At 42.2% G+C, this 26,570-nt stretch overlaps 1 protein-coding gene and 1 long non-coding RNA gene across 20 annotated transcripts in view; one reads left to right on the top strand and one right to left on the bottom strand.

Moving 5' to 3' along the window:
* Positions 1-26,570, top strand: part of KALRN (kalirin RhoGEF kinase) — a 512,792-nt gene that overhangs the window by 219,974 nt on the left and 266,248 nt on the right. For all 19 annotated transcript variants that reach the window (XR_014541086.1, XM_083583660.1, XM_083583665.1 and 16 more), the window contains 2 exons: positions 18,518-18,592; positions 26,248-26,362. Coding sequence is in view for 16 of the 19 variants with exons in the window: in XM_083583665.1 (XP_083439791.1) it covers positions 18,518-18,592; positions 26,248-26,362 (190 nt within the window). In the remaining 3 variants the exon portion in view is untranslated. The remainder of the gene's footprint in view (positions 1-18,517; positions 18,593-26,247; positions 26,363-26,570) is intronic.
* LOC310749459 lies at positions 11,324-15,549 on the bottom strand. Its single transcript, XR_014541639.1, has 2 exons — positions 15,005-15,549; positions 11,324-13,802 (listed from the first exon to the last, which is right to left on the bottom strand). It is a non-coding gene; the product is annotated as an uncharacterized lncRNA (long non-coding RNA).

Raw genomic sequence — 26,570 nt, 5'->3', positions numbered from 1 at the left:
GTGTCTTTATGATATACACATATCTACAACTTGAACCTATGATGGAGGGGTTCACAGCATTATCCCCCCGTCAAGAGGACCTTGCTTCCTCCATAGCCGCAGCATTGGATTCAAACAGAAATCAGTCATGGATATCTCTCTCTCTCTCTCTCTCTCTCTGGCTTCCCAGTTTGCTGCTTTGCTCTTAGCTCACATCACTCAACGCTCAATCCTGTTTTTGTCCTTCTAACTACCTATGAGTTGGGGGGGTACCCCACCCATTTGCCATCTCGTGCAGAGTCCTTTCCTTTGTTCCCCTTAAAGGCCCATCATATCACCAGGAAGCTAGCCTGGCTATACCATGTATTGGAAGGGGGTATCTCTCTGTCTCGAGAGACATTGGATTGGACCTCTAGGGGTGAAGTCTAATCACTGTGTTAGCAGCACTGAAGTGACCTCCCTGGGGAACAAGCCTGGGCAGTGTGTATGGAGGTGTGCTGGAAAACACCCACCCTCCTCTTAGCCTTGCTGATGTGGTCCAAAGGGAAGCAGAGTAATACGCTTGGCACCAGCTTGGCTGCAGGAGCTGCCAGAAGGATGTGTACAAGGCGCCATCCAACCATCTTACTAACTCAGCTTCAGATTTTTGCAGGGTTTACTCCTTAGCCTTTTCTTCTCCCAAAGATATCCCACAAAGTAGTTAAAGTTTCTGATCAGAGTTTTCCTTTTCCTAGATGGGCTACCTTCCGAGGTTGACAAGCCCCATCTGTGTTGTGTCATGAACTACGTAATAAATGTTTTTCAATTGGCAAAGGATGGATATTGTTATGTCTATAGTCTCACGGCTCAATAGCCCGTCGTGAGATCTCACTGAGATGTTTGCCTTGGCTAGACCTTTTCGGGTAGAGCTGTGAGGACTTGGCAGAACATGCTGAGTCAACCTGAGTTTTTATCAAGCTGATCTCAATTATTTTGGTGAGGTGAAATTCAAGGAAGTAGCACTTGAAATGAAGAAGACATACTAGGAGTGTAAGGTGTGCTTTTCTACTTTTCTGGTTTGCAGATTTTAGCAGGCTGTATAAGAACGCTTTTCTCTGCAGGTAATCACACTTCAGGATCAGCAAGTTGCTGACTTCAGATTCAGTAAGCCATGTGTCAATTTGATCTTCTATCTAGATACAGTGCTGGAGAGTGGAGAAAGTGTTTTCTTTGTCTGACTGCAGAATGTCATTCAATAGCACAGTCCCACTTCATCTGTTTTCCCACCGGTGGTGTTAACTACAAGGTGAAGTATTGGTTGAAAAACATTTCGGTAGCATGAAACTTATTTGAGAAACTGGTTTTCAGTGTCATTAGAACAAAACAGCTTGATATAAGAAATCTGATAAAGCTCTGTTTAAGAGCCCTTTAAAATAATTGCTTATATTGAGATATTTCTTGTCTGGAAACAGCTAGCAAAACTTGCTGAAAATATGAACCTTTCCCCTAAGTTATATGCTTTTGTAGATGATAACAGCAAATACATATTTTCAATCTATACTGCTTGATGACTGTACACCAGGGGTGGAAACTTCAGATCTGCAGGCTGGATGTGACCCTCCAAGTTTCTCTATCTGGCCCATAGGTCTCTGCTGTCGGCATCCTTCGGGGATCGAGATCCCAGCTGGATCATGCCTTTCCAGCTGTGACGATCCCCCGATCTCTGGTGCGATGTAAATCAGTGACTCAGACTTCAAAAGCCAGAGCACGCTATATTAGTAGAGCATACTGCACAAACAGAACAGGCGTGAGGCTTGTGAAAACATACTAACAGCTAAAGATTTATTAAGCATAAATCAGGACAAAGAAACAGAGAAGCAGAGTCAAACAAAAGCTATACACAAACGGAAGTTCCCAGCAGACTGTGCTGGAACGTAAACAGACATGTGACACGTAGCAATCCCACGTCTGCTCCTTAAGGTAGAATGGAATTTTCCAACACCTGCCCAGCATGTGTTCCCTCTGCAAGTCACATCACTCACTGACCCTGCTCTGTACTCCCTTCTGGTGGTTTCATTTGGTCAGAATGTGCTCCTGACCTGTAAAAATCCCTCTTGCTTGCCAGGATGTAGAGTGATGTGTGTTTAGCTACACTCGCTTTTGTCACATTCACCACTGGATTGTGTCCTTTAACCAGAAGATTGCCCAAGAGGGAATGGGGCTCTCAGCTGAAAATGGTCCCCCCCACCCTCCCCCGTTATACACATTTATCTAGGAGTTAAGTCCTCACTGGGGCTTACATATGAGTAGACATGCATAGAATGGTTGTTACTTTGACGTGAATAGTAACTCATCTTGGAAAGCATATGGTTTAGGTACTTGAGTGATTGGCAGAAACTGGAGTATTGTGTTAATGGTCTGTGCTTATACATTTCCTCTGAGGCATCTGGAACTGGCCATACTGGAAACTGGATACTGGGTTAGGTAGACCTCTGGTGGGCAGACCCAGTAAGGGGATTGTGTTCTTATGGTACATTTGTTTCCTTTCCAAACATATTATGTAGCTTTTTTGCTTAACCAGTGTTGTCAGGGGAGCCTAGTGAAATCCAAACTCAGGAAGTAGCTGTATTTCTTAATCAGAGGTTATCATTACTGCTGAAGCTATTCACTGTGAAGGCACTAGAGATAAGCACTTTCGCCATATTCTGTTCAGAGATTGTCATCTCGTATATTCATTTTCCAAGGCTCCTGAAGTCCTGAATGATTGGCTGAGAGCTGCAAAAGACATCAAAACTGGGCTGATTTCCTGTCATGGACGAGGCCCTGTTTTCAATTACCATCCTGTAGTTTTCCTGAGCAACAGGTTTTTGACTTGTGAGAGGGCAGGATAAATGGAAGTAACATAGATGTACAATTCTTTTTGAACCAGGATCAAGTCTGAATTTTGCTTCTTGTGGCTAAGTTGTTGAGATGCTGCAGTAATGCATCGGACCCATAGCATATTTGTATTTCTTTCTCAGTTTCCTCTCACTCTGATTCTGCTTTCCCTAATTTACATTGTATTGTTAATTCTCATTTTACTGAAGCATAAAGTGCGGGAAAAGATGCCTAAATTAAGATCAATTCTGTTTCATTTAATAATATTTGACTAGTATTGAAAGGAACTAAAATATTAAATAACATGTTAAACATACACATGTACCAACAGGTTGGACTAAAAATGACAAGTGCTGTCTTGTAGATAAATCAATACATTCCTAGCAAATAAATAAATTCTCTAGATTAGACAGTTCATGGTGAGTCAGAGCAGTGGGGAAGGGGAATCTCTTTAGATTTAAAGTTCAACTTTCATCAAAAGAAACCTCTCAGTCCAATGATAACTCAATATATGAGTTCACACTACGCCTCAAAATGCTTAACTTGTTTGAAGCAGCATGATCAACTGCAGTTAAGTCTCTGCTTTTTTATGTCAAAATGTGGGAGCTCTGTCACCAAAAAAGAGCAACTATTTCTGCTATAGCTGTTATACTTTCATTCTTGTTAAACTGTTAACAGTTTCCTTTAATGATGGCAGCAGCCAAAGCTCACACTTTCCAAAGGAAAAGCTTTACACCTAGTTAAAAACCTGTAAGAGTGTAATTTAATTAAGCACCAGCAGACAACTTTGGAGGTAGAGACAAGAAAATACAATCGCCACCTTTCACATGCTTTGAGGATGCGTGGGCTGTGGAATATGACCTGTTCTGTATCAGGTGTGGAACTCTTCAGGTGAGGAACTTCCTCACAAGGGAAGCTGGTCTGGCTGACCACATGAATAGTTTTAGACAAGTTATCCCCCCATCCCCAAAGTCATTGGAACAGTATAAGATGACTTTAGGCTGTTGTTCATACATACTAAGGTTCCTGTTTTTAAAAATATATATATCTGGAGTTTTTATGTTAAATTTGTAACCTGTCTTGGGTCCCTTCCAAGGAGAATGTCAGATTATTAAATGGCACAAGTAAATAAATAAACATCAGAATGGCAGATTTGGTCAGCACAATAGGAATGTGAATCAAAACCAAAACAGTGCAAATCCTGGTATTTTTAGGACTCAGTTTGAATACATGTGCAAAGTAAATCTGAATATGTATATATACGAAAAGCACCTGTAATTGTGAAATGATTAATATAGTGAAGAAATAATCTATTGAGCGCCACGGCTCAACATGATTGTGCATGTATCCTACAAAAGTGTTACGATTGTGCAACTTGTACATGTGTTGCCTCTTTGCAGAAGTTTGGGTGAATACATGGCAGTTAGGGATGGGACTGATGGCTGGAATTACAATCCTTTTCCACCACATATTCTTTATCCTGGGAATTTGGTTAACTGACCACACTGTAAATAATACTGAACTTTGAGTGCAATTTTTTTGCAGTTATTTCAGGACATTTCCTAGTGCTTGATTGGCATCAATTTTTAAAATAGTAGAGGTGAATAGTAATAACGCCAGTGTTTTATTAGCTTGCCATTAGCTAATTAGCTAGTTGCCATTAGCTAATTGTCATTAGCTTGCAGTGTCAGGACCTCCATTATTCACCTCCAGCCTTGGTTAGAAGAATCTCAGACTGTCTCTGTTCCATGGTCTTGTTTACCCTATTTGTCCCTGGACTGTCTGAAGCACTTGTAACATATACAAAATGGCATTCTTCTGTGGAAACATGTGCACCGAAATACCTCCTCACATAGAAGCCTGTCTGTTTATTAGCATCCTTGGAGGCTCTACTTCCTTGGAGAACAGGCAGGTAGGATTCAGGTATAGGGCTTTTTTGAGTTAAAAACAGTGTCCTGATTATTGGGATGCTCCCCCCAGACTTACTTCTTTGAGTCCCTCTCTTCCATCAGCTCATGGGTTGCCCATCGAGGCTTTCGCTAGCATCTACTGAGTCCCCCGCCTCCCTATTCTTCTCCCTGTTGAAATTAGGCTTGAATAAAGCCTTTTACTGACTTCAATAGAAGGCTTTTTTCAAGCCTAACATTTTATCTTCTTGAAGACTGCAGCTGGAGAGGGATGTTAGGTTTATCCTCTTTAGGTACATTCTCTAGGATCCACATTAGGCTTGGGGGAAAAGTGAAAACCCCAGCCTAATTGCAAGTGGGGACAGAGACTATGTGTGCATGTGTGCATGACTGGGGTGTGTGTGTGGTGCATGCATGGAGCCCGCAATACTTTCTGCTGCTTGCAAATGTGACCACAGATCCAAAAGTGTTAGCTTTTCCTAATTCAAATATTAAATTAATAATATACTTATCTGGCTGGGATAAGAACAGTTGTCATATCGCTGCTATTGATGGTTAGCTTTTTTATTTGATTGCAGATTTTAAAATAGTTTGTAATCAGCTTTGAGGACAAACAAAGCAGCTCTTTTACATGGTAGGGGCTTGGACTAGGTGCCTTTCAGAGTCCCTTCGAATTCTACAATTCTGTGATTTGTCTTGGTGGACTGTGGCATATGAATATTTTAAATGAATAAGCATATCGAAATGCTGGAGTAGTACTTTGATGGAAACACTGCCAATGCAAAATGGGCCAGATTGCAGATAAACGGGATGTGGTCTTGATGCAGAATCTGTTGAGTTGCTTTTATTTTTATTTGCATTGCCCCTTTCTCATGATGATGATAATAATAATATATAAAATATATAACACTTATTAGTGTTCAACCCACTTTATTTATTTATTTATTTATTTATTTATTTAATTTTATTTATACCCCACCCTCCCCGGCCAAGTCCGGGCTCAGGGCGGCTAACATGAGGTATAAAACAATTTATTAAAATACAACTTAAGATTAAAATACTGCTTAAAATGCAGCCTCATTTCAGTGGAAGCCCAGATCAAAAACTGTTTAAGGGGAGAAAACATCAAATCTTCACCAAGGTCAGCTATCCAGACTGGTCCTACATGGGCCAGAAAAGCCAGGGAAGTCCCCAAATAGGGGTTCCATCACAGAAGGAAAAGGAAAGAGCAGAGGGGATCAGGCTGGTTCCAAGCCCAAAGGCCAGGCAGAACAACTATGTCTTATAGGCCCTGCGGAAAGAAATCAGATCCCTCAGGGCCCTGGTCTCATGAGACAGAGAGTTCCACCAGGCCGGAGCCAGTGTTGAAAAGGCCCTGGCCCTGGCTGAGGCTAATCTGACTTCCTTAGGGCCTGGGACCTCTAGAGTGTTGCTATTTATGGACCATAATGTCCTCTGCAGGGCATACCAAGAGAGGTGGTCCTGTAGGTACGAGGGTCCTAGGCCGCAAAGGGCTTTAAAGGTCAAAACCAGCACCCTAAACCTGACCCTGTACTCCACCAGGAGCCAGTGCAGCTGAAAAAGCACTGGGTGAACGTGGTCCCGTGGCAAGGACCCCGTAAGGAGCCTTGCTGCGGCATTCTGCACCCGCTGGAGTTTCTGGAACTTAAAGGGCAGCCCCGTGTAGAGCGAGTTACAGTAGTCAAGCCTGGAGGGACAGTCACATGGATCACTGTGGCCAGATCAGGGTGGGAAAAGGTAAGGGACCAACTGTTTGATACGGCGGAGATGGAAAAATGCCGCCTTTGCAGTAGCTGTAACCTATGCCTCCATGGAGAGGGAGGCATCGAAGGTTACACCCAAACTCTTGACAGAAGGCACTGGCACAAGTTGAGCCCCTGCAAGAGATGGGAGTTGGCCCCCCAATCCCATGCCGTCCTGACCCAGCCAGAGGACCTCTGTCTTCGAAGGGTATAACTTCAGCCGGCTCCCACGCAGCCATCAAGCCACAGCTTCCAGACATCTACTCAGTGTGTCAGGCTGATTCAGGATGCATACATTATTTTGTGTTCATTCTCAAAATAATCTTGTTAGGTAGATCACTATTATTAACCCAAAAGTGGGACCTGCGACAAAATGTTTTCTGTATTCTGACCTAATAAGAGTACTCCTGTTCATGTTTTTAAGGATCAGTCCTGCCCTCCTGTAAACCACCCTGTTCTCCCTTTCCACAGCGTTTCCTTTTCCTGCTGATAGTCAACATACCATACCATGTCTCCTGGGCATGCTCAGTTTTAGGTTGTTCTACGTCGTCTTCTTTTTTTCTTTCCCTTTCTTTCTTTCTTTCTTTCTTTCTTTCTTTCTTTCTTTCTTTCACAAAACTGCTGCACTCACCACCTGAGTTTACTATTAGAAGGAATGATGATGTAAATACCAGGAGAGGCTCAAAGTTGCTTGCCTAAGGCCAACTTGTTAATTAATGCTAGAGGCAAAACTTAAGCTTGGAACTTCCTGATTCCAAACTCAAGTCTTCTGGTCACTATGCTATTATCAGCTCTCATTAATTTCAACTAAGATTGTTGAGGACTATTGCCATAAATGAAGATTGTGCTACATACGTGCTTGGTGTATTGTATCCTCATTGTGTTGAATCCAGATAACAGGATTCTTAATTCAGCCTATAATCTAAATATTCTGGCAATATAAATTATTCAGTTAGCTATCATTAAAGACAATGGTTCTTAAATTGCCCTCCAAGAAGCTTTTTCTTGAGGGAATGTACAATTGAAAAGATAACTGGTGTGTGTGTGTGTGTTTTATAGTATATTACTAATTTATGTACTCAGCTGAGCAATTTCCTCTGTTGATTTGTTATTCCAGAATCCAGAATCTATGTTGGTTGACATCATCATGGTTTCTGTTCTATTGGATGCATGAGGTATGCAGAATAGTTGGATCAATTTATATAACCAGTAGAATCATGCAGTAAAGTTTTTTGTGGACCGTACCATTTCGAACTGCATACTGGGGGCTGCATGTTTTAATACTCCCACACTGTGAAAGAAATCCCCCTACCAATAGATAGCATTCAAACATGTAGCTTCCCACCTGCAGCCTGAAATAGTACAGTTTAGGAAAAGCCTGTTACCACAATTCTGCTGCTTATATAAATTGGCCTTAAGATGCCATGGTGTTGTGTGTGGTTTTTTTCATTGTCAGTAGTCATCCCCCCCCCCCGATTTGTAATTTAAATCAATAATTTGAGAGCTTATGAGTCATGATTTTGAAGACTTATCTTTGGCACTACCGAGTCTTCTGGTCACCACAGATGGCTGGAAGGCTCAGCTGGTGAGTGGGAACTTGGCACAGTTCTGACATGCGAAATTGTCAGACTAACCAATTAGACTAATAAAATATTCCAATTTCCAGTGGCACTCCTCTCCATGAAAACATTTCCAACACAGCTCTTGATGTCTCTGAATAAGTTTGTTTTACTTTAATGGCTAAATAATGTGTCGACATTTAGCTAGAACCATGTTAAAGAAATTATGGGTGGTCATGAAACAGAATTATGTGCCACAACTTTACTTTGTGGAGGAACGTTTTTAAATACTACCTTGTGGAATAATAACAAATTTCCTTGGTATTTTTCTTTCTCCTGGCTGCTTTTTCTTAATTTCTTCAGTGTAGTGTGATGGGTTTTTTGTTTTTGTTTTAACTGAATATAAAATCCAAAGAAAATAACAGGTATTGATTTTTTTAATATATAGTAGCGAATAGGGTGTGCTTGGAAAATGGCTTTGTAATATAGTTGTTCAAGTACAATTAAGAATAATACAAAGCCTTGAAGCACTTCATTCAGCCCTGTCCTCCTTGTGTCTTGTGGACAAGCTAGGTGGTCATTTCACCACAGATGTCATAGATCTATATGGCAACAGCTCGCTCCCCCTGGAGATCAGTCAAATTTCATTAACCTGCAACCAGTTCTTTGTGTGGCTCAGAGGAGCTCCTTTTAGCGAAGAAAAGCCAATTTGCAGAATTTAAGCAGTAGTCAATTTAATCTTGTTACATATTCCCCCACCCCCTGCCTTCTGTAAGCAAAGCATGTTTGGGATGAAGAGCGTATTATTGCTAACTCTGGTGCTCAGTCCTTCAGCGTAATAGGATATACGAGATGAAATTACACACATGGCTTTCTGTTTTAGACCTCAAGACAGTAGACAGTAGTAAAATCCATAACTAGAGGTGTCGCTTCTGTGCATGTGCATGGCACACAGAGCACTTCTGCGCATGCGAGAGTGGCAAAACCCAGAAGTATACACTTCTGGGTTTGCCGTGGCCGTAACCTGGAGGTTACGCAACACGAGGTACCACTGTAACAATAATAACGATACAGTCATACCTCAGGTTACAGACGCTTCAGGTTGCGTTTTTTCAGGTTACGGACCGCCGAAACCCGGAAGTACTGGAACGGGTTACTTCCAGGTTTTGGCAGTTGCGCATGCACAGAAGTGCTAAATTGCACTTTGCGCATGCGCAGAAGCGCCGAATCGCAACCCGTGCGTGCGCAGACGCGCCATTGCGGGTTGCGAACGCTGCAGGTTGCGAACGTGCATCCTGCACGGATCACGTTCGCAACCCAAGCGTCCACTGGACGTTGTTCCACTGCTCAGATGTGGCCTTCATACAATAATTTACCTGATAAATATTTGTAACATCAGTTTTAGATTTCCCTCCCTCCAAGTGGCCTAAAGAAGTGTGGCTTCCCTCACCCCAACACGTACACATGTACCACTACCACTGAAGTGTGTAGGCTGAGAAATAGTGACTGATCCAAGCTCTTCCAGGGACCTTTATGATTGAGTGAAAATTTGAAAAAATCTGAAGGGTTATACCATTGTCCTGAGGTTTATGTAAAATGCTTACAAATATATAGAATCAAATAGATGGGCCAGCAGAATCTTTTAATTCAGAACCATTTGGTAGGATACTATTAATGGCTAATATTAATGAATAAAGTGACAACCAGTGTGCTGTCATGGTTACAGGTCTGGACTAGGACTAGGAGACCTACGTCCACCATGAGGTCATTGGCATATTACAGATGTAACCAACAAACCAACAGGCCGTGTTCAAACCAGTGAAAGTGGAGGTAACCCAGGATGTTAACAGGACTGCTCCACATTAAGTAGCATGAGTATTGCAGCCTGGGAGGCCTTCCGACATTTATCAGATAATTTCCCAAACCATTAGTGGCACTGGCATGGCAGCTTAACTAATTAACAGAACAGCAGGTTTGCAAAAGCAGGAGCAGCAAGATTAGGGCCTGGTGGCTACAGTGTAAAAATGCCACTGAAAAAGAATTGATCTTTCACAGCTAGCCTCTCATGATGTTTCTTTGGGTATTTACTGGCACATCTATGGGTCAACATATTTCCTGGTGCTGTATGCTGATGAACACTCGGAAGTTACAAGCAGCTTGGCTGTCAAAAGAGCTAAAAGCATATGGAAGAGTCAGGTGGCAAGATATGGAGCCTTTACAGACTGACAGTCATGACTCAGCCACCCGTAAAATGATTTTTCATTAATGTTTTAAAAAGTGTGTCAGGGATGTCAGAATATATAAGCAGCACACATAAATTATTTAGGCTTCTGCTTTCGTCTCTCTTCCTTCTTCCCAGCTCCTCACAGCTGATGTATGTAAAGTGTTCTAGTTTTGTTCAGATTTATACTGCTGTCTGGCAGATAATACTCATCACCTGTAAAATAGGGCTATTTCAAAAATAACTTTCTTTCTGTGAACAAACAATCCATCCATGGGTCGGATTTGTGGTTTGAGAAGGATCAGCAGAACAGTTAGGACTTGGCAACAGTAGATATAAAGTATGAATAAATAAAGGCCAAAAATATCTCACCAGAAAAGGTGTGCTGGTGAGACACAGAGGGCCAAAGGAAAGAAGAGCAGTGATTTGACTGACAATAGGCTCCATTTTGCGTATGATAGTTTCATAATCAAAATCCATGGAAGAAAGTGGGATGGCTTTGGGGTGTGGCTTTTATTATTTACTTGTTTATCTTAATTATTATATATTGCATTTTAATATTGTTTTGCTTGTAAGCTGCCCAGGATGTATTTATTGATGAATTGTTATATAGATTTAACTTAAACAAACAAACAAACAAACAATTGTTTTTAAATACATGTGATCTGACATATTACTGAATCTGATTTATTGGCAAAGCTCCCAGTTGAGTCAAAAAGCACTATACCAGAAAGAAGGAAGGGAATGGGAAGAAATAGTGAATTGGACATGTACCCTGTAAGCACAGAATAGTAAAATACATTTTGTCATACATTAACAAAAAGCGAAAAGGGGGTGCGGGTTTGAGCAGAATGTATCTTCATTTTAGCATGCAGGAGAGAAGGGGGATACCGGTTTTCATTTTGTTTTTAAAAGATTCTTTAGAAAATTGGAGGCCTCAAAGTGAAGGTCTGGCTTGGTCTCTAATTAAAAGCTGCTTTCTTTGAGTCTCACATGAAATCTGCCTGGGAAGCAGATGTTTGGGTCATGTGCAGCATATTGTTCTTTTGTATGCTCAGTATTTCAGGAAAAACACCTCTGATGAGCCAACGAAGAGGGTCATTACTCAATCAGCAGTACAGCTTTGCTGTATGCAGTGCATATCAGAAAGGGGTGTGGTTTTCTTTGCTTGGCAAAGATAGATGACCCGTCTCCTTTAGAAAACATTTGTTACTTGGACCTGTATTGCATAGGGTTGTGTGTCCAGTTCCTGATTAACTGAAGTGTTTAACCTGCCCTTCAGGGTTAATTAAATAAGTCTTTTATAAGAATAAGAATAATTCCCAAGCCCTGCCATCCTGCAGCAAACAATGTTGTTGAATTGTTAAGGCCTAGAGCCTTTTTAGTTACACCCTTTGTTTGCTTAATTAATATGGCAACATGTTGTTAGCCACAGCGTTCAGTTAAATTTAAGCAGGGCTGCAGCACTACTTCCCATCAGCAGAGTTGCTGCTGCTTAGAGGGAGGAGTCCAGGACTGTTGGAAGGTCAGACTGGTACATTTGCACTACACTGATTTCCCTGCCATCTCTCGCCATCCTGTTAAGGGGCAGTGAGTTTGCTGATAGGAAGCCATGTGTGTAGCACCATCCTTTCCGCCAGCTGCTACTGAAAAGAAAACTAAACTTTCAGCCAACTAGCTATAAACCTGCTGACTTACATGCTACGACTATTCCTATTCCCTTCTATCCAGAGTAGTTCCCAAGGCTTTTGTTCTTCTGCATAGTAAGTTGATATCCCCATTTTTGCCTTTTGTGGACATGTTGTTACAATTTGGTTAGTATGATTTGGTACAATTCTTCAAGGTTTACACACCCTTTGAGAGATCCCTAGATGTTAAATCTTAAAACATGGGAGTGGATGCTTCTTGTTTCTAATGTACCATGTAGATTAAGATGCTAAGTAACCTGTCATTTGACATGCTCATGAGGATATTTTTGAGTGTGTTGGTTGCAGATTGTAGGATAATTATGTTTTTCTACCTCGCATATCTCTTGAACCTAAGAAAGGAAACATTTTTGGCTTTTACATGAAAACAGCGCATAGCGATGGATTTTAGAGCAGATGCCTTTGAGATGTTGTTGAACTCCAACTCCCAAGAACCCTAGCCAACAAGGAAAATGGGCTGGCAAGGATGATGGGAGCTGGGGTCCTGCAACATCTTAGAGGCAGCATGTTGGCTACCCTTCAAAGTATTCAGCAATGTGTAAAGGGGAAGCCTGAGTGGTATAAAAGGATTGCTAAATAAGTGGAAATGTCGGAGGGCATGCTGAGAGGGTTGTGTGTCTCACAGTTATTTTTCATTTAATTTCTATAATGCCTGCTGTCAAATCAGATTTCAGGGCTGTATATAACATATGCAGACCACAATACAATTAATATTAGTATTATAAAAATACAGCAGTAAAAGCACAAAGTGTTGAGGTGTTGTATACATTTTCAAATATCTGGGGTAAATAAAAATGTCTTAACATGGCATCTAAAAGCACACATATGGTCTGTTTACAAAGTTTTCATCAAATGCTTTCCATATGGCTGCTTCTTCTCATAGGGCAAGGTGTGGCTGTTGGCTTAAGCAGTGATATACAACATGTTAACATCAAATACTGGGATGCGTCTTTCTGAGAGGCCATGGGTGTAAAAAGCTGTGATTACATTTGCATGTTTTGGTACAAAGTGCTTTGCCTTTATCAAAGCCCTGCCTCTCCTTTAGCCTGCTCTCGAGCTGCAGGGCATCCATTGCTTTTGATGTTTGTACATTCAGGCACCACTTTTCAATCCCTGCCCTGCCAAAGGCCTCGTGTAAAGAATAACAATCTTAGCAATTAAATATAATACACACACACCTCTGCCAGATTTGAGGGCTGCAGGAGGGGAGAATGGAAGCAAGAAAGGTGGAGGTTTTTTTTCTTTTCTTTTCCTTTTTACAAAGCCTGCTCCTGTGTGAAGATCCAAAAAGCAGGAAATCTCAGAGACAGGCCTTTCCATTTAAAAAAAGGGCCCAAAGTGCTGGCTCTCTGACAAGCCTTGGCAAAGGGCTTTGAGGCTTTGGAAAGCCTCAGCTACCCATATGGCTTGAAATGGGAAGGATGTTACAGCAAGTGGTGGCGATGTATAATTAATAGAAGGAAGGACAGGGCAAGAAAACTGGGAGAAAATATTAGTCTTGGATCAGGTCTAAGTAATGCACACCGATGGCATTAATCTTTTTCATCTGAGAATAAATTTCAGCCATAAAGTGAATATAGCCTTTGTCTTAGATGGAACAAATGGTTTGGCGTATGGGGCAGTGGGATTTAGTATACTGTGCAGATGGCCTGTTTGGTTTCCATGGTTCTAGGGAATGAACTCTTTTAAAAAGTTCCCCAGGAAAATGCCTCAAAGCACAGAGCATGTGACGTGTGCTTTGTTGTACCTCATGGTATGCAAAGTCTTCCTCAGTTCAGTGGTATCCATAGCAGTTTGGAAGCCAAGGTTTCCTGTCAGTTATAAAACAATGGAAGCATATATTTGCAATACAACGCTGTTCATAAGTACTCACATTCAATATTCAAATACAGTGACATTTAAAAATATGCAGGGAACTCTGTTTCTAAGTACTAGCTCACTTGGCTATGTGATCAGCTGAAATACACAACATAGCTTGTACTGGGCTGTGTCATTTCTGCCTGGGCACTCCTAAAAAGCCTTCCCTGGGTCCAAAAACTACTGTATGGTTACAGATAGCCCTGCTTTGGGCAAGGTGCTTAACCGTGTGGCTGTGATTCAGCTGCAGTTGCTCTTGGAAGAAACTGATAATCTAGACCCATTCCAGTCAGGGCAGGCCCAGTCTGGTAGCAGAATCAATTTTGATCCCCCTGACAGATTACCTTTATTAGGGAGAGATGGGGGCGTGTGATCCTGTTACTCTTATTTGATTTTTGATACCACTGACTGTTGTATCCTCATGGACTGACGTGGTGAGTTGGGAGTTAGAGGTAGTGTGGTCCCACTCCTACTTACAGGGATGCTTCTACAGAGTAGCATTGGGGAATTGTAGTTGGAAGTTGTGCTATAGGTAGTTGTACCCAACGTCTAGATGAAGCCATTGAGAATGGGCACTGGGAGAGCTATAATGACCTGAGTAGGGGGTCTGGCAAAATTAGGATGGAGACAATTAGTGGTTGGCCAGTGATGACCCTTGGGACCCCTTCCAACTCTACAATTCTATGATTCTTTAATCCTGGGGTGGGATCCAGTGTTTGAGGCAGATCTTTGCCTAAGTTGGAAGTGCCTGAGGAAAGGGATCCTGGAGAGGTGGGGAGAGGGATTCCCCTCACCCTGTTTCATCTCCCTATCTATCCCCATGGCACATGGCAGGGGCACCACTTTCATCCCTGGAGCTGTCAGAGTCTGGTTCTGGTGCATCCACTCTGCTCATTGCACAGCCAACCCCACCTCCAGAGCTGTCAGAAACTATGCCGAGTCCCACCTCCCCAGGGGAAGCTGCTGCTCTGCCTGACCCACACTTCTTCCATGGGCTGAGAAAACAGTGGAGAAGACAACAGCAGCTTTCTACGATCATACAGCCTTCTTGCAGCAGTGGCTCCACAGTCAAGGCAGTGATGGAGACTGAGGCCTACTGCTGCATCCCAGGCCAGGACTATGTAGCCAAAAACATAGAGAGATTCCACATGTTTACCTGTGAGAAATAGGTGCCTGTTGTTCCGTCTAAATTATTCAGTGACTAAATATTTTGGCAGTTTTAATACACTCAGAATTTGTGAGTGAATTACACTAGCTATTTTTAAGGCATATAAAGAAGCATGTTTTGAGGAGAATAGGGTTGAGTGAGGGTGGTGGGGCTTGAGGAGCTCATCAACACTCCTTTCCCCCCCCTCAAAATTTGAGCCCTGGACCCAAGAGTCTCTCTATGCGAGAGGTGCTTTGGTGCCATTTAATATGCTTTCTAGAGCTTCAAGTGAAATTCTGTAATAATGAACATGTTGTTATGTAGCATTGTGGCCCACTCCAGCAGTTCAGCTAGGCAGATAACTTCATCTCCTCCTCACAAAATCTAAACCTCTTGCTCCATATCTTGCTCAATAAAACCTCTCCTCAGGATCACTCCTCCCAAGACACACACACACACACACACACACACACACACACACTTCCACACTGCCTCTCCACAAATTTCTCTCCCACTTGGGGTTTCCTTCAAAGATGTATAAGGCATACCCTGACTTTACTTATGGTACCTTTAAAATAAGGCCTACTGAGTTCAAGTGTGTGTGTCTTGTCTGTCTGTCTGTCTGTGTTTCAGGCACCTGAAGCCCACGTGTTAAATTTTTGTGGAGAGAGCACGGTTGAGGTAAAAGTTCACCAGTTCAGGAGAAAATACATTTAAGGGCCCATTTAGTTAACAGCTGTGATACCAGTTTGGATTGAAAGGGAAGCTTTGGCTTTCTTAGTAATGCTGTCTAGGGGAAGGCCCACAGGAGCTTGTGGTACCATCTAGAAGATTTTGGGGTGACTCAAAAGGTACGTTTTTCAGGGGAAGTTGTTAAAAGTCTGCTGGAAATTATCACTTTTGGGTTTGCCACTATCTTCAGAATTGTGAATATTACATAAAGTTTTGTTAATTTAATGGTATTGTGGTTTTATATTGAAACCTCTCCTGAGGTAATATATGACAGCATGCTCTCTCTCTCTCTCTCTCTCTCTCTCTCTCTCTCTCTCTCTCTCTCTCTCTCACACACACACACACACACACACACACACACTCCATTTGAAGTTGGCTTTCTGAAAACAAATCTTGGAGCCCAAGAAATGTCTAGTTGTCCATTTCTCCTAAAGCAGAGAAGGTTGCTTAATTTTTTATTATTTGCATGGCAGATTCCTGCCAGAGTCTGGCATTTTTTCCAAGGGGTTTGGCTTGACAGTTTCTGCTTTTGGCTTTGATAGGTAATTGAGCTTCTCCCACCTCAGGGGTTAGAATAGATTTGTCAGATTCAATATGGGACTGGGTGCTGTTTACCACAGCAGAATTCTAATGGCAGAAGTTATACCTGTTTTAAATATTACCTTTTATATAGCAGCATCACTACAACAACAAAAAGCCCCATCTAGCAACTCAAGAGCATAAATACCCCTGCAAAATAGGGCTGATCGCGCCTTGTACTGCTAATTATGGCAAGCTCATCCGAACTGTGTTATTTGCACAGGCTTTGCAGAAAACAAATAAGTGAAAGTTTGGGGGCAAGCATGCTTGGAAAAAGTATTTCCTTTCTATGCTAACTTTCATATTTTCAGTTTTTAAAAAACAGAAACGGCCATCACGTTAGTCATGCCTCATTAGAAAGAGAAAAGTATACTCCTGGGCTGAAAGACTTTCATTTCAGGTTAGTGGACGGAAGTGGCTTCTAATCATTGGCTTCATCTTCTGTCCTACATCTTTCGGTTTAAAGCTAAGAAAAGTTATATTTCTTTGTCTTATCATAACCTTTGTTGTCTTGACAATGTGGGTGGATTTATTACTGTATAGTTCTTATCATGTGGGAGAGCATGTATTGTTTGCTCTTCTGTGCACCATAGCAACCAAAAATGTGACCTCCTTCAAACTCTCAAGCAACAGCTGAGCAGCTTCCAGTCTGCCAAGGAATGACTCATTCACCTTGGCAGAGAGCAGACATGCTCCTGGTTTTGGAATGGCAGGAAATCTTTACTTCATTGGCCTTCCTAGGGAGGACAAAGTAATGATTTATTAATCCAATTCCTATATGAAGAGGAAGCTCCAAGGCCAAATAAACAAGACACCATACAACACTTTGGTTGGTAAAGAGTGCAGCAAATTATATTTCAGCCAGTGCTTTTTTTCTGGGGGGGGGGGGGATGCAGGGGTACACATACCCCTAAACATTTTGTGAATCTACGGTAAGTTTGGCCTCGTTGAGGGGCAGTATTTCAATATGAGTAGGAAAACGAGAGTACCCCTTGAATTTTTTAAGAAAAAACAACAGCACTGATTTCAGCAATAAGAAATAATAACCCATTATTGGAACCCCTCTTTGTAGCATTTATGTGGCCATCTACTGTACATGAGTTGCTATGTAACTTCATCAGCTGCACTGAGTGAGCACATTCTGAAGCTGGGTGTATTAATGGATATGTGATGGAGAGGCTACCCATTTTCAGAACCATATTCAGATATTCAGCAGTGGGCAGGCATAAAAACCCAGCTGCTTTCTTTGTAAAAAACCACAATAACAGGATGCAGGCAAGACAGACCTTGTCTTCATTGTCTTCCTTAAGTTCAAAGCTGAGATTCCTGCAGGAGGATGTGGATTTTAGAACAGCAACAGTTTCATGACAGAAAAAAATGGGTAGGCGAAAAGCCCCCCCCCAATGATATTCTAAAACTGGGATCCCCAATGTGTTGACACAATCCGCACAGTTCAAGCATGTTTACTTGGAAGTAAGTTCCACTGGATTTGAAGAAATTTTAGTTTCAAGTAAATGTATTTTTGATATGACACCTGAGCTCCACCTGTACGAGTAAGTCCTTTCACTTTGCTGAACATGTGGATTAGGTAGTATTTTGCATTTGCACTACATCAGCAAAATACCGGTATGCCTACATGGGGAATGAGGGTTGTCTTTCTGGTGTATATTTCTTACGCAAATATTGGCCACTTGTTATCTGTATAGAGCCATGACATTTTTCATTTTGGCTGCAGCCATACTTAGAATGGAATTAGGTAATGTACTTATAGTTTTGATAATTTATGGCAGCTGTAAAGATTAGGAATTGCCAGTGCTGTTAATTAGTTATATTACTGAATGCTCAGTTTCATATGAGAAATGATTTTATTTTGTTATGACCTGTGGGTTTGTTTTGTTGTTGTTATATCTTTTATATTAGTCACTTACTCATTTCTTGTTCCTGATATTGTCATGACCTGACAACAGTGATAATGAATAGAAGCTTGTGCAGTGCTTTTTGTACGTTTTGACAGATATCATGCTGCCTTCCCTTTTTATTTGGAAGAAAATTAGTGTTGGAGGAAAGAATGTTTTCTGTATTTCCATAGCTTGATCTATAAATTGTAGGCAATCGCTTGTTGATTGGGGCAGTCTGGAACACATTGCAAGCACTGTCAAAGGCAGACTCCTTTCTAATCAAGACATTCCTATTTTCTTCTCGTTTTTGCAGGATCTTTCCGAAATGATGGTTTAAAAGCTGCTGATGTCCTTCCCATACTAAAGGAAAAAGTTGCCTTTGTGTCAGGTGGGTTCATTACTCTTTTCTTTTTGAAGTGTGTGAGCACATTGCACCAGTGAAAATTATATTAGTATAGCAGCAATATATAACAGAATATTACGGAATTGATTATAATCTGTTTGCTAGATTTTAAGCACAACTACTCATAATTCGGTCCAGTTGTATTCTTAGAGACTTGCTTAGTTAGGGAAAGGCCATAACTCAATGGTGGGGCATAATGTTTTGCATGCAAAAGTTCCCATGTTAAATCCCTGGCATTTTCAAGCAGAACTGGAAAGACTCCAGCTTGAAACTCTGGAGAACCACAGCTAATCAGTGTAGATCATACTGAACTAGTGGTCTGAGTTGGTATAAGGCAACTTCCTAAGTGTGTGTAGGATTGCAACCTCATTCACTTATTGGGTCACTGATTTAAATGCAGTAATTTAAGAAGTACCGTATTTTTCGCCCTATAGGACGCACTGGCTCATAGGACGCACCTAGTTTTTTTTGGAGGGGGGAAGGGAAAAAAATTTACCCCCCCCCCCAGCCATGGATGTCTGTCCGAAGCGCGGGGCGCTCTGCTTTGGCACGCTCCGTGCAGCAGGCTGCGGATGTCTGTCCGAAGTGCGGGGTGTTCTGCTTCGGCGCGCTCCGGGCAAGCAGGCTGCTATCCGCAGCCTAGGGAGCCCTGCGGGAACTCCCGCGGGCTCCCCAGGCTTGCAGATAGCTTCCTGAAGCCTGGAGAGCGAGAGGGGTCGGTGCGCACCGACCCCTCTCACTCTCCACGCTTCAGCGAAAGCCTGCATTCGCCCCATAGGACGCACACAGATTTCCCCTTCATTTTTGGAGGGGGAAAAGTGCGTCCTATAGGGCGAAAAATACGGTAATTTTTGTTGCTGTCAGTAATTAAAGGTGGTGGCATATGGTTTTACAGAGAGCTGAAACACATTCAGGATATTTTCAAATTTGAGTTCCAGTGCCACGTTAAAACCAAATGTTTGGACAGAATTTGAATGTGAAAATGTTAACTTTCTGAAAACTGCATGATGGCTTGGCATTATATTTATAAGTTATACTTTCCACTTTTGATTAGTGTGTTCTAAAAACAGTTCAGGAGGAAAGGAAAGGCAACTGGCAGGAGGCAGAGTAAAAGTAGAAGACCTTCATGCAAGGACAGGGGATTCAGAACAAGTGATTAGTGATTATTGAACAAAACAAAAAGGTTTTAAAGGGTGACCAGGTGCAAAAGACACATCCTGCCATTTATACGTGATAGAATTGTGCAGGACCATGTATAATCACAGCACTGAGAAACAAACAAACAAGATTAACAGAAGTTGTCCATCCACCACCTAGACCAGGCTTCCTCAAACTTGGCCCTCCAGATGTTTTGAGACTACAATTCCCATCATCCCTGACCACTGGTCCTGCTAGCTAGGGATCATGGGCATTGTAGGCCAAAAACATCTGGAGGGCCGAGTTTGAGGAAGCCTGACCTAGACCACAGTCTGCATAATTTGCTGTCATTGCCATCCCCAAATGCTGTTAATGTTATAGCCATGATCATGGTGAGGATCCCTAGGTGAGGAGAGTTGCAGTAACACAGAAAAAGTCAGTTACAGTATATGAATTGGCTCTTGCCCTTAATTGCTATTAGAAATACTGCACCTTTTGTTTTGAGGTGTGAATGGATTTCCAGTTCAAAAGGTAGATTTCATCATACCTTACATGTCACGAATCGCTTAGTCCGCAAGTAGAAGTCTGACCCAAACCTGCGCAGGTTGCACAGAATGAAAAGATTGCTCACTACTCTTCAGTTTCTTTAAAGAGATGTCAGAGGAAGACACTTGGGACATCTCAGCTTGCTTTGCTGCTTTGTCTCTGCATGGAAAGGCAATCATTTCTGACACAGCTATTTCAATAGCAGCCTTCCCTCTCAATGATCTGCAGACATAATAGGCAGAGCCAAGGCTCACCAGTGGCTTTTGAAAATGTAGGGCAAATCTTTGCAACCTATTGTGACAGTATAAAGAGGGTTTTCCTTTAATATGGAGCTCAAGTGCTGTTTGTTTGCCGTGGACTGCATGTCTGTTGAAGAGATTTCACAGAACAGTCTGTGGCATACAACTGGTAGGAACTTGGAAGCAAATTCTTTCACAAAGAAAAGTAATTTGGCCCACTTCCACATGTTGGTCCTTACCTTGCAGGATTTCCTCCATCTTCGTGTCCTTCTTTCCTGGTATACCCTTCTCTGTGACCATTGCTCCTTCCCCTATGTGCCCAGCTTGCTTAGAAGACTCCATCCCATCTTCCTTGTTGCTCCGTATATCAAGACACCTTGACATAATCAGAACACTGAAATTTAGTTCCTGAATGATACCTTTGCCTTTGTTTACAATCTATATACCAAACATACTCTTTTTAGAAAGCCTTTGCCTTAACTTCTTAGTTTTCACTCCCAGTGGAAACAAAGCTTAAGTACATGTAGCTACATATTCATCTTCTGGTATCCTTGCTTCTTTCTCCCCTTCCCTTTTGTTGGCTCCCCAACTATCATTTTAAATTGTAAGCTCTTTCAAGCAGGCATCTTACTTTTGACTTACCCATTAAGGTAGGACCAGCCTGGAACATTTTGCTGTTTCAGAGCCCCCAGTCCCACCCTCGCTGTGCCTCACTGTCATCTTCTGCTCCTCCTCCTCTCCCACCCCACTTCTGCTGGCGCACCTGGGTTTCCCAGTAGTGGGGGGACATGACCACAGCAAGGGGGCACAGCCACAGTGGCAGAGGAGCAGGAGCAGCAAGCACTCAGCAGTGACAAGTGCCCCGTGTCCCCTGTCCCCACTGCATTCTACTGCCACCTCCTGTTCCTCCTCCTTTGCAGCCATGCCCACCACGGCCACCAGTACACCAGGATTTCCTGGCTGTGGTGCTGGGGGAGGGTATGGACACAATGGGAGGTGTGTGACCAGAGCAGCAGAGGACCAGAGAAGGAGGTGGGTGCCCATCAGTGTGCAGCAGGCACACTACAATGGTGGTTCTGACCACGGGAGCCTGTGGGTTGATGGCACTATATGTATATTGTTAGTGAGGCCGTGAACAGATTTTTTGAGAGCAAGGATACTTGCTGGAAATTGCTCATGTGAATGTTATGTTCACATAAATTTGGCTGTGTTTGGGGTGTCTGTTATGAGGAATTAACCTTTGGAAAGATCTGGAAAGAATAAATGATGGCTATTAAAGGGAAATGAACATGAGGAAGGAAATACAGAATGAACTGAGTGTTACAGTCTACACGTTAAAAAAAAATCCATGTGAGAAAAATCACATATGAAAAATATGTCATCTTTCCATGCACTCAAAATTAAAATTATTCAGTTGCTAATTAATGACAGCTGCGAACATGCATATAGACACCAGAGGAGGGGAATGTTCCTAGGAGAGTATTGTCTCTGTGTGTGACCAATTGCAGTCTTCAAAATGTGGTTGGTACTTAGGGCTGGCATAGCAGATTCTATCTAGCATCATAGAAACTCTCAGCCAAATAAGAAATAAAATAATCTCTTTGGGGTTTCTTTCTTATTCATCCATATGATGTGGCAGTTCATATAAAAATTAGTAGACTGTGGAGGCGCTGGCTACATTTTATTTTGCATATGTTTTAACAATAACCATAATCTAAACCAGAGAGGTAAGTACAGCTATTACCTGCCACTACGCCTTATGTAGTTTCCAGATGCCATCAAAGACATTCACCTGTTTCCAAGCTGAGGGAAACCTTAAATGCTTCTCCTTAACTAGTTTGATCGGGGTTAATGAGGCCACATATGCTGACCAAGTAAATGCAGCTCCTTTCTCTCGGGGCCAGTAAAACCAGAGAGGGATCAAACTTTCACCCACCTGGATTCTGTTTACTCAGAACCTGCTGAAATCTAGACAATAATCAAAGCTCATTGAAAATCCCCCTGGAATCTGCAAGGACTTCCAGAGTAGCCCCTAGAGTCTCTCACAAGGCCTGCATATATCATGAAATCCAATCAGCCACCATGCCTTTTTAATTAACTGTTGGGACTTTTATTGAAGCAGAATAAGTTCAACAAGACAAGTTAAATAACAGGGTCAGGGGTGGAATTAATAGAATCTTAAGAAGAGAAAGTCATAGAGATATTGTGCCCATCAACAACTTTGGAGTCAAGCTTTCAACCTTCCTCCACTGGCTCTGCCCCTGTGCTTATAATAACAGCCTGACCTACAGAAATTAATTGAGCAGGTGAAGTTTTTTCTACCTCAGGAATGAGTTTATGTGTGATCTAAGTGAGTTGTATTGTGGGGTAATAAGTAGTATGTTGAAGCAGGGAGGAATTGATAGCTTCTCTGAATGCTGCCTTGGGCTCCTTGGATGAAGGACAGGATGTGAATGTGGCAAATAAATAAAACAGATATGATGCCTGAAAATGCTGACCTTGGTTCAGAACAGCCCTGTGTTTAACCAGAAGGTGTTTAGAATCACCTGCCAACTTTACCTTTACTTTCACAAGCTATGCTGATCTACAAAAAGTGGACGATACAGTTGGCAAATGTTACTGATTTAAGATCACATCCAATGAATCTGACACTGAATAACATCAGATTAGTAATACAGTGGTACCTCAGGTTAAGAACTTAATTCATTCCGGAGGCCCGTTCTTAACCTGAAACTGTTCTTAACCACTTTAGCTAATGGGGCCTCCCGCTTCTGCTGTGCCGCCGCCATGTGATATCTGTTCTCATCCTGAAGCAAAGTTCTTAATCCGAGGTACTATTTCTGGGTTAGCGGAGTCTGTAACCTGAAGCGTCTTTAACCTGAAGCATCTGTAACCCAAGGTACCACTGTAGTAATAATTTATTATTACAGTCAAAGACCAGTTCAGAAGCACAACTGAGACTGCTTTCAGATTCATAAATTATGCCAGCTTAACTGGAAAATAGTGGGTATAGCTTACTCTGCTTAACTTTTGTACAGTAGTACCTTGGTTGTCAAATGGCTTGGCTCCCGAACAAATCAGCTCCCGAACGCCGCAAACCCGGAAGCCAAACGTTCGCAAACCCGGAAACCGAACATCTGATGCGGCTTCCGCAGCTTCTGATTGAGTGCAGGAAGCTCCTGCAGCCAATTGGAAGCTGCACCTTGGTTTTCGAACTGTTTCAGGAGTCGAATGGACTCCCAGAATGGATTAAATTCAACAACCAAGGTACCACTGTATACTCCACCCATCTGAATGGGTTACCTCAGCCACTCTGGGCAGCTCCCAACAGATTAGAAAAAGTGTGATACACCAGACATTAAAGGCTTCCCAATACAGGGCTGCTTTCAGATATCTTCTAAAATCTTCTAAAACATTCCCTTGACATCTGACAGGAGGGAGTTCCACAGGGCGGGTGTGACTACCAATAAGGCCCTCTGGCTGGTTCTCTGTAACTTCACTTCTTACAATGAGGAAACTGCCAGAAGGCCCTTGGAACTGGACCTCAGTGTCTGGGCTGAACAATGGGAGTGGAGATGCTCCTTCAGGTATGCAGGGCCTAAGTTGTTTAGGGCTTTAAATGTCAATACCAACACTTTGAATTGTGCTTGGAAACGTACAGGGATCCAATCTAGATCTTTTAGGACTGATATTATATGATCCCAGCAGGTACTCCCAGTCCCCCGTCTGGCAGCCACATTCTGGGAAGGGTTTATGGGCTAATAGCCGTAAATAAATAAATTGTAATTGTAATTCTGGGAAGGGGAATACCATGTTAAGCTCCTTGAGGGGAAACATAGGACATAAATAATAGAATCATAGAACTGTAGAGTTGGAAGGGGCCCCTAGAGTCAAATAGTCCAACCCTCTACAGTGCAACCCTCTCAATATCAACTAAAGCATCTATGACAGATGGTCATCCAACCTCTGTTTAAAAACCTACATAGGAGAGGTCATCACCTTCTAAGGAAGTCTGTTCCACTGTCAAGCAGCTCTCACTGTCAGAAAGTTCTTCCTGATATTTAGTCGGAATCTCCTTTCTTGTAACTTGAAGCCGTTGGTTCTAGTCCTACCCTCCAGATCAGGAGAAAACAAGCTTCCTCCATCTTCCATGTGACATCCCTTCAGATATTTGAAGATGCCTATCATATCTTCCCTCAGTCTTCTCTTTTACAGGCTAAACATACCCAGCTCCTTCAACTGTTCCCCATAAGGCTTGGTTTCCAGACCCCTGATCAACTTGGTCGTCCTCCTCTACACACATTCCAGTTTGTTAATATCCTTCCTAAATTGTGGCACCCATAAATGGACAAAGTATTCAAGGTGTGGTCTGACCAAGGCAGAATAGAGTAGCATATATGTATTTTTATACACACTTCCACCTAATATATGCGTTTATACCATCAGAAACTATGAGTTACTGATACTGTATGTATCAAAACCAAAAAGTGGGAAGGACAAGCAACCAGTTCCCTAATCTAGAAGGAGCTTGCAGTAGTAACCTGTGTGTTGGCGTGGAACCTTAGAGCCTCCCCCTGACACCGGCAGCACTACAGCTTAGCTGGATGGGGTAGGGCAACTGTGAGGTTGGGGCTGTGTTAGTGCACTAGTGTAGCCAATCTGGTGCTTCTGCCAGTGCGCCCACATAACCCCAAATTGACTGGCCTAAGCTGTGATGAGTAATAACCCTCAAACACATCCAAAACCTGCTTCTACAGATCCATCTCTTATTATCCAGGATAGATGGAACCACAGATTATATGTTAAGGTTTCCATGGAAATCAGCAAGAGAAAGGTTGATTCAGTTCCCATTAAAAGGGTGCAAATTGCTATGGATTAAGCATAAATTATCTCAGAACAATTGTGCTCACCTGGCATGGTTAGGTCTGTTGCTAAGGCCAAGCAACAAGTGTGAGTGTAACCTATAATTCAACTTAAAATAAATGCCTGCTCATTATGGAAATTTTTGGAACAGCTTTTGTGTGTGTTTTTTTCCTCATAAAGGCAAGGAGCTTTAAAACTATGAGCCTGCTTCAAAAATCACAGAAAAACAAATATTCCCTGTTGGTGGTAAACTTCCTAAATAACATATTTTAAAGGTTGTGTGAAGAGGCATAGGACTCAACCTTGTAAAATGTCACAGCACACATCAAAATCATTCCCCCATTAAAAAAAATGGGAAAACAACAGCATATTTCTGGAGTTTGCACAACTGTTCCCTTCTTTTTTTAAAAAAAAAACTATGTTGAGGAAAGCAGAACAATCGCTGGCTAAATGTGTCAAGATAAAAACTGGATAACATCCTCATTTGGTCTTCCTGTAAAATATGAGTGAATGACGCATGACAGTTCCCCCAATTAATGTCTTTTCTGCCAGTATTGTAGCTTCTCTAGAATCTTTGGGATGTGTGAGTAATGCAAGCCCAGTGAAGCTGTGTATACCCTTGAACTGTGGGCACAAATTCATAGATTTGTAGAGCATAAGGCAACAAGCATAAGGCAACTCCCACATTGTAACCCATTTTATGTATGATCACCAGCATGTCCACTGAAGTAGTATGGAGTGAGTGGAAACATTGATGATGAAACTGCTTCTCAGTCATTTGAGTCTGTCAGCTTGGCTCATATAATGTAATGTGCTTCCTGGTTAATTTTCTAACAACCCGTTATTTTCCTGCAGGTGGCCGTGATAAACGGGGAGGTCCCATCCTGACATTTCCAGCACGCAGCAATCACGACAGAATAAGGCAGGAAGACCTTCGGAAACTTGTGACTTACTTGGCTAGCGTGCCAAGGTAAAAGTTCAAAAGAAATGCATTGGTGGGGAGGATATGTTCTTGGCAAACTGCTCACTTCCAAGTATTTGCCTTTGGTACATTTTTGTATGCCCTGCCAGAGAAAACAGCAGCTCTGCCTTTCATGTGCACTCTAATCATATCTTAGGCAGCCAAATAAGGCCAAACACACACACACTCATGGCACCATATGAGAACAGAGCAGAAA

This window comes from Podarcis filfolensis, assembly GCF_964270895.1.
Source record: "Podarcis filfolensis genome assembly, chromosome: 1".
Classification (NCBI taxonomy): domain Eukaryota; kingdom Metazoa; phylum Chordata; class Lepidosauria; order Squamata; family Lacertidae; genus Podarcis; species Podarcis filfolensis.
This window is presented reverse-complemented; position numbering and strand designations above follow the sequence as displayed.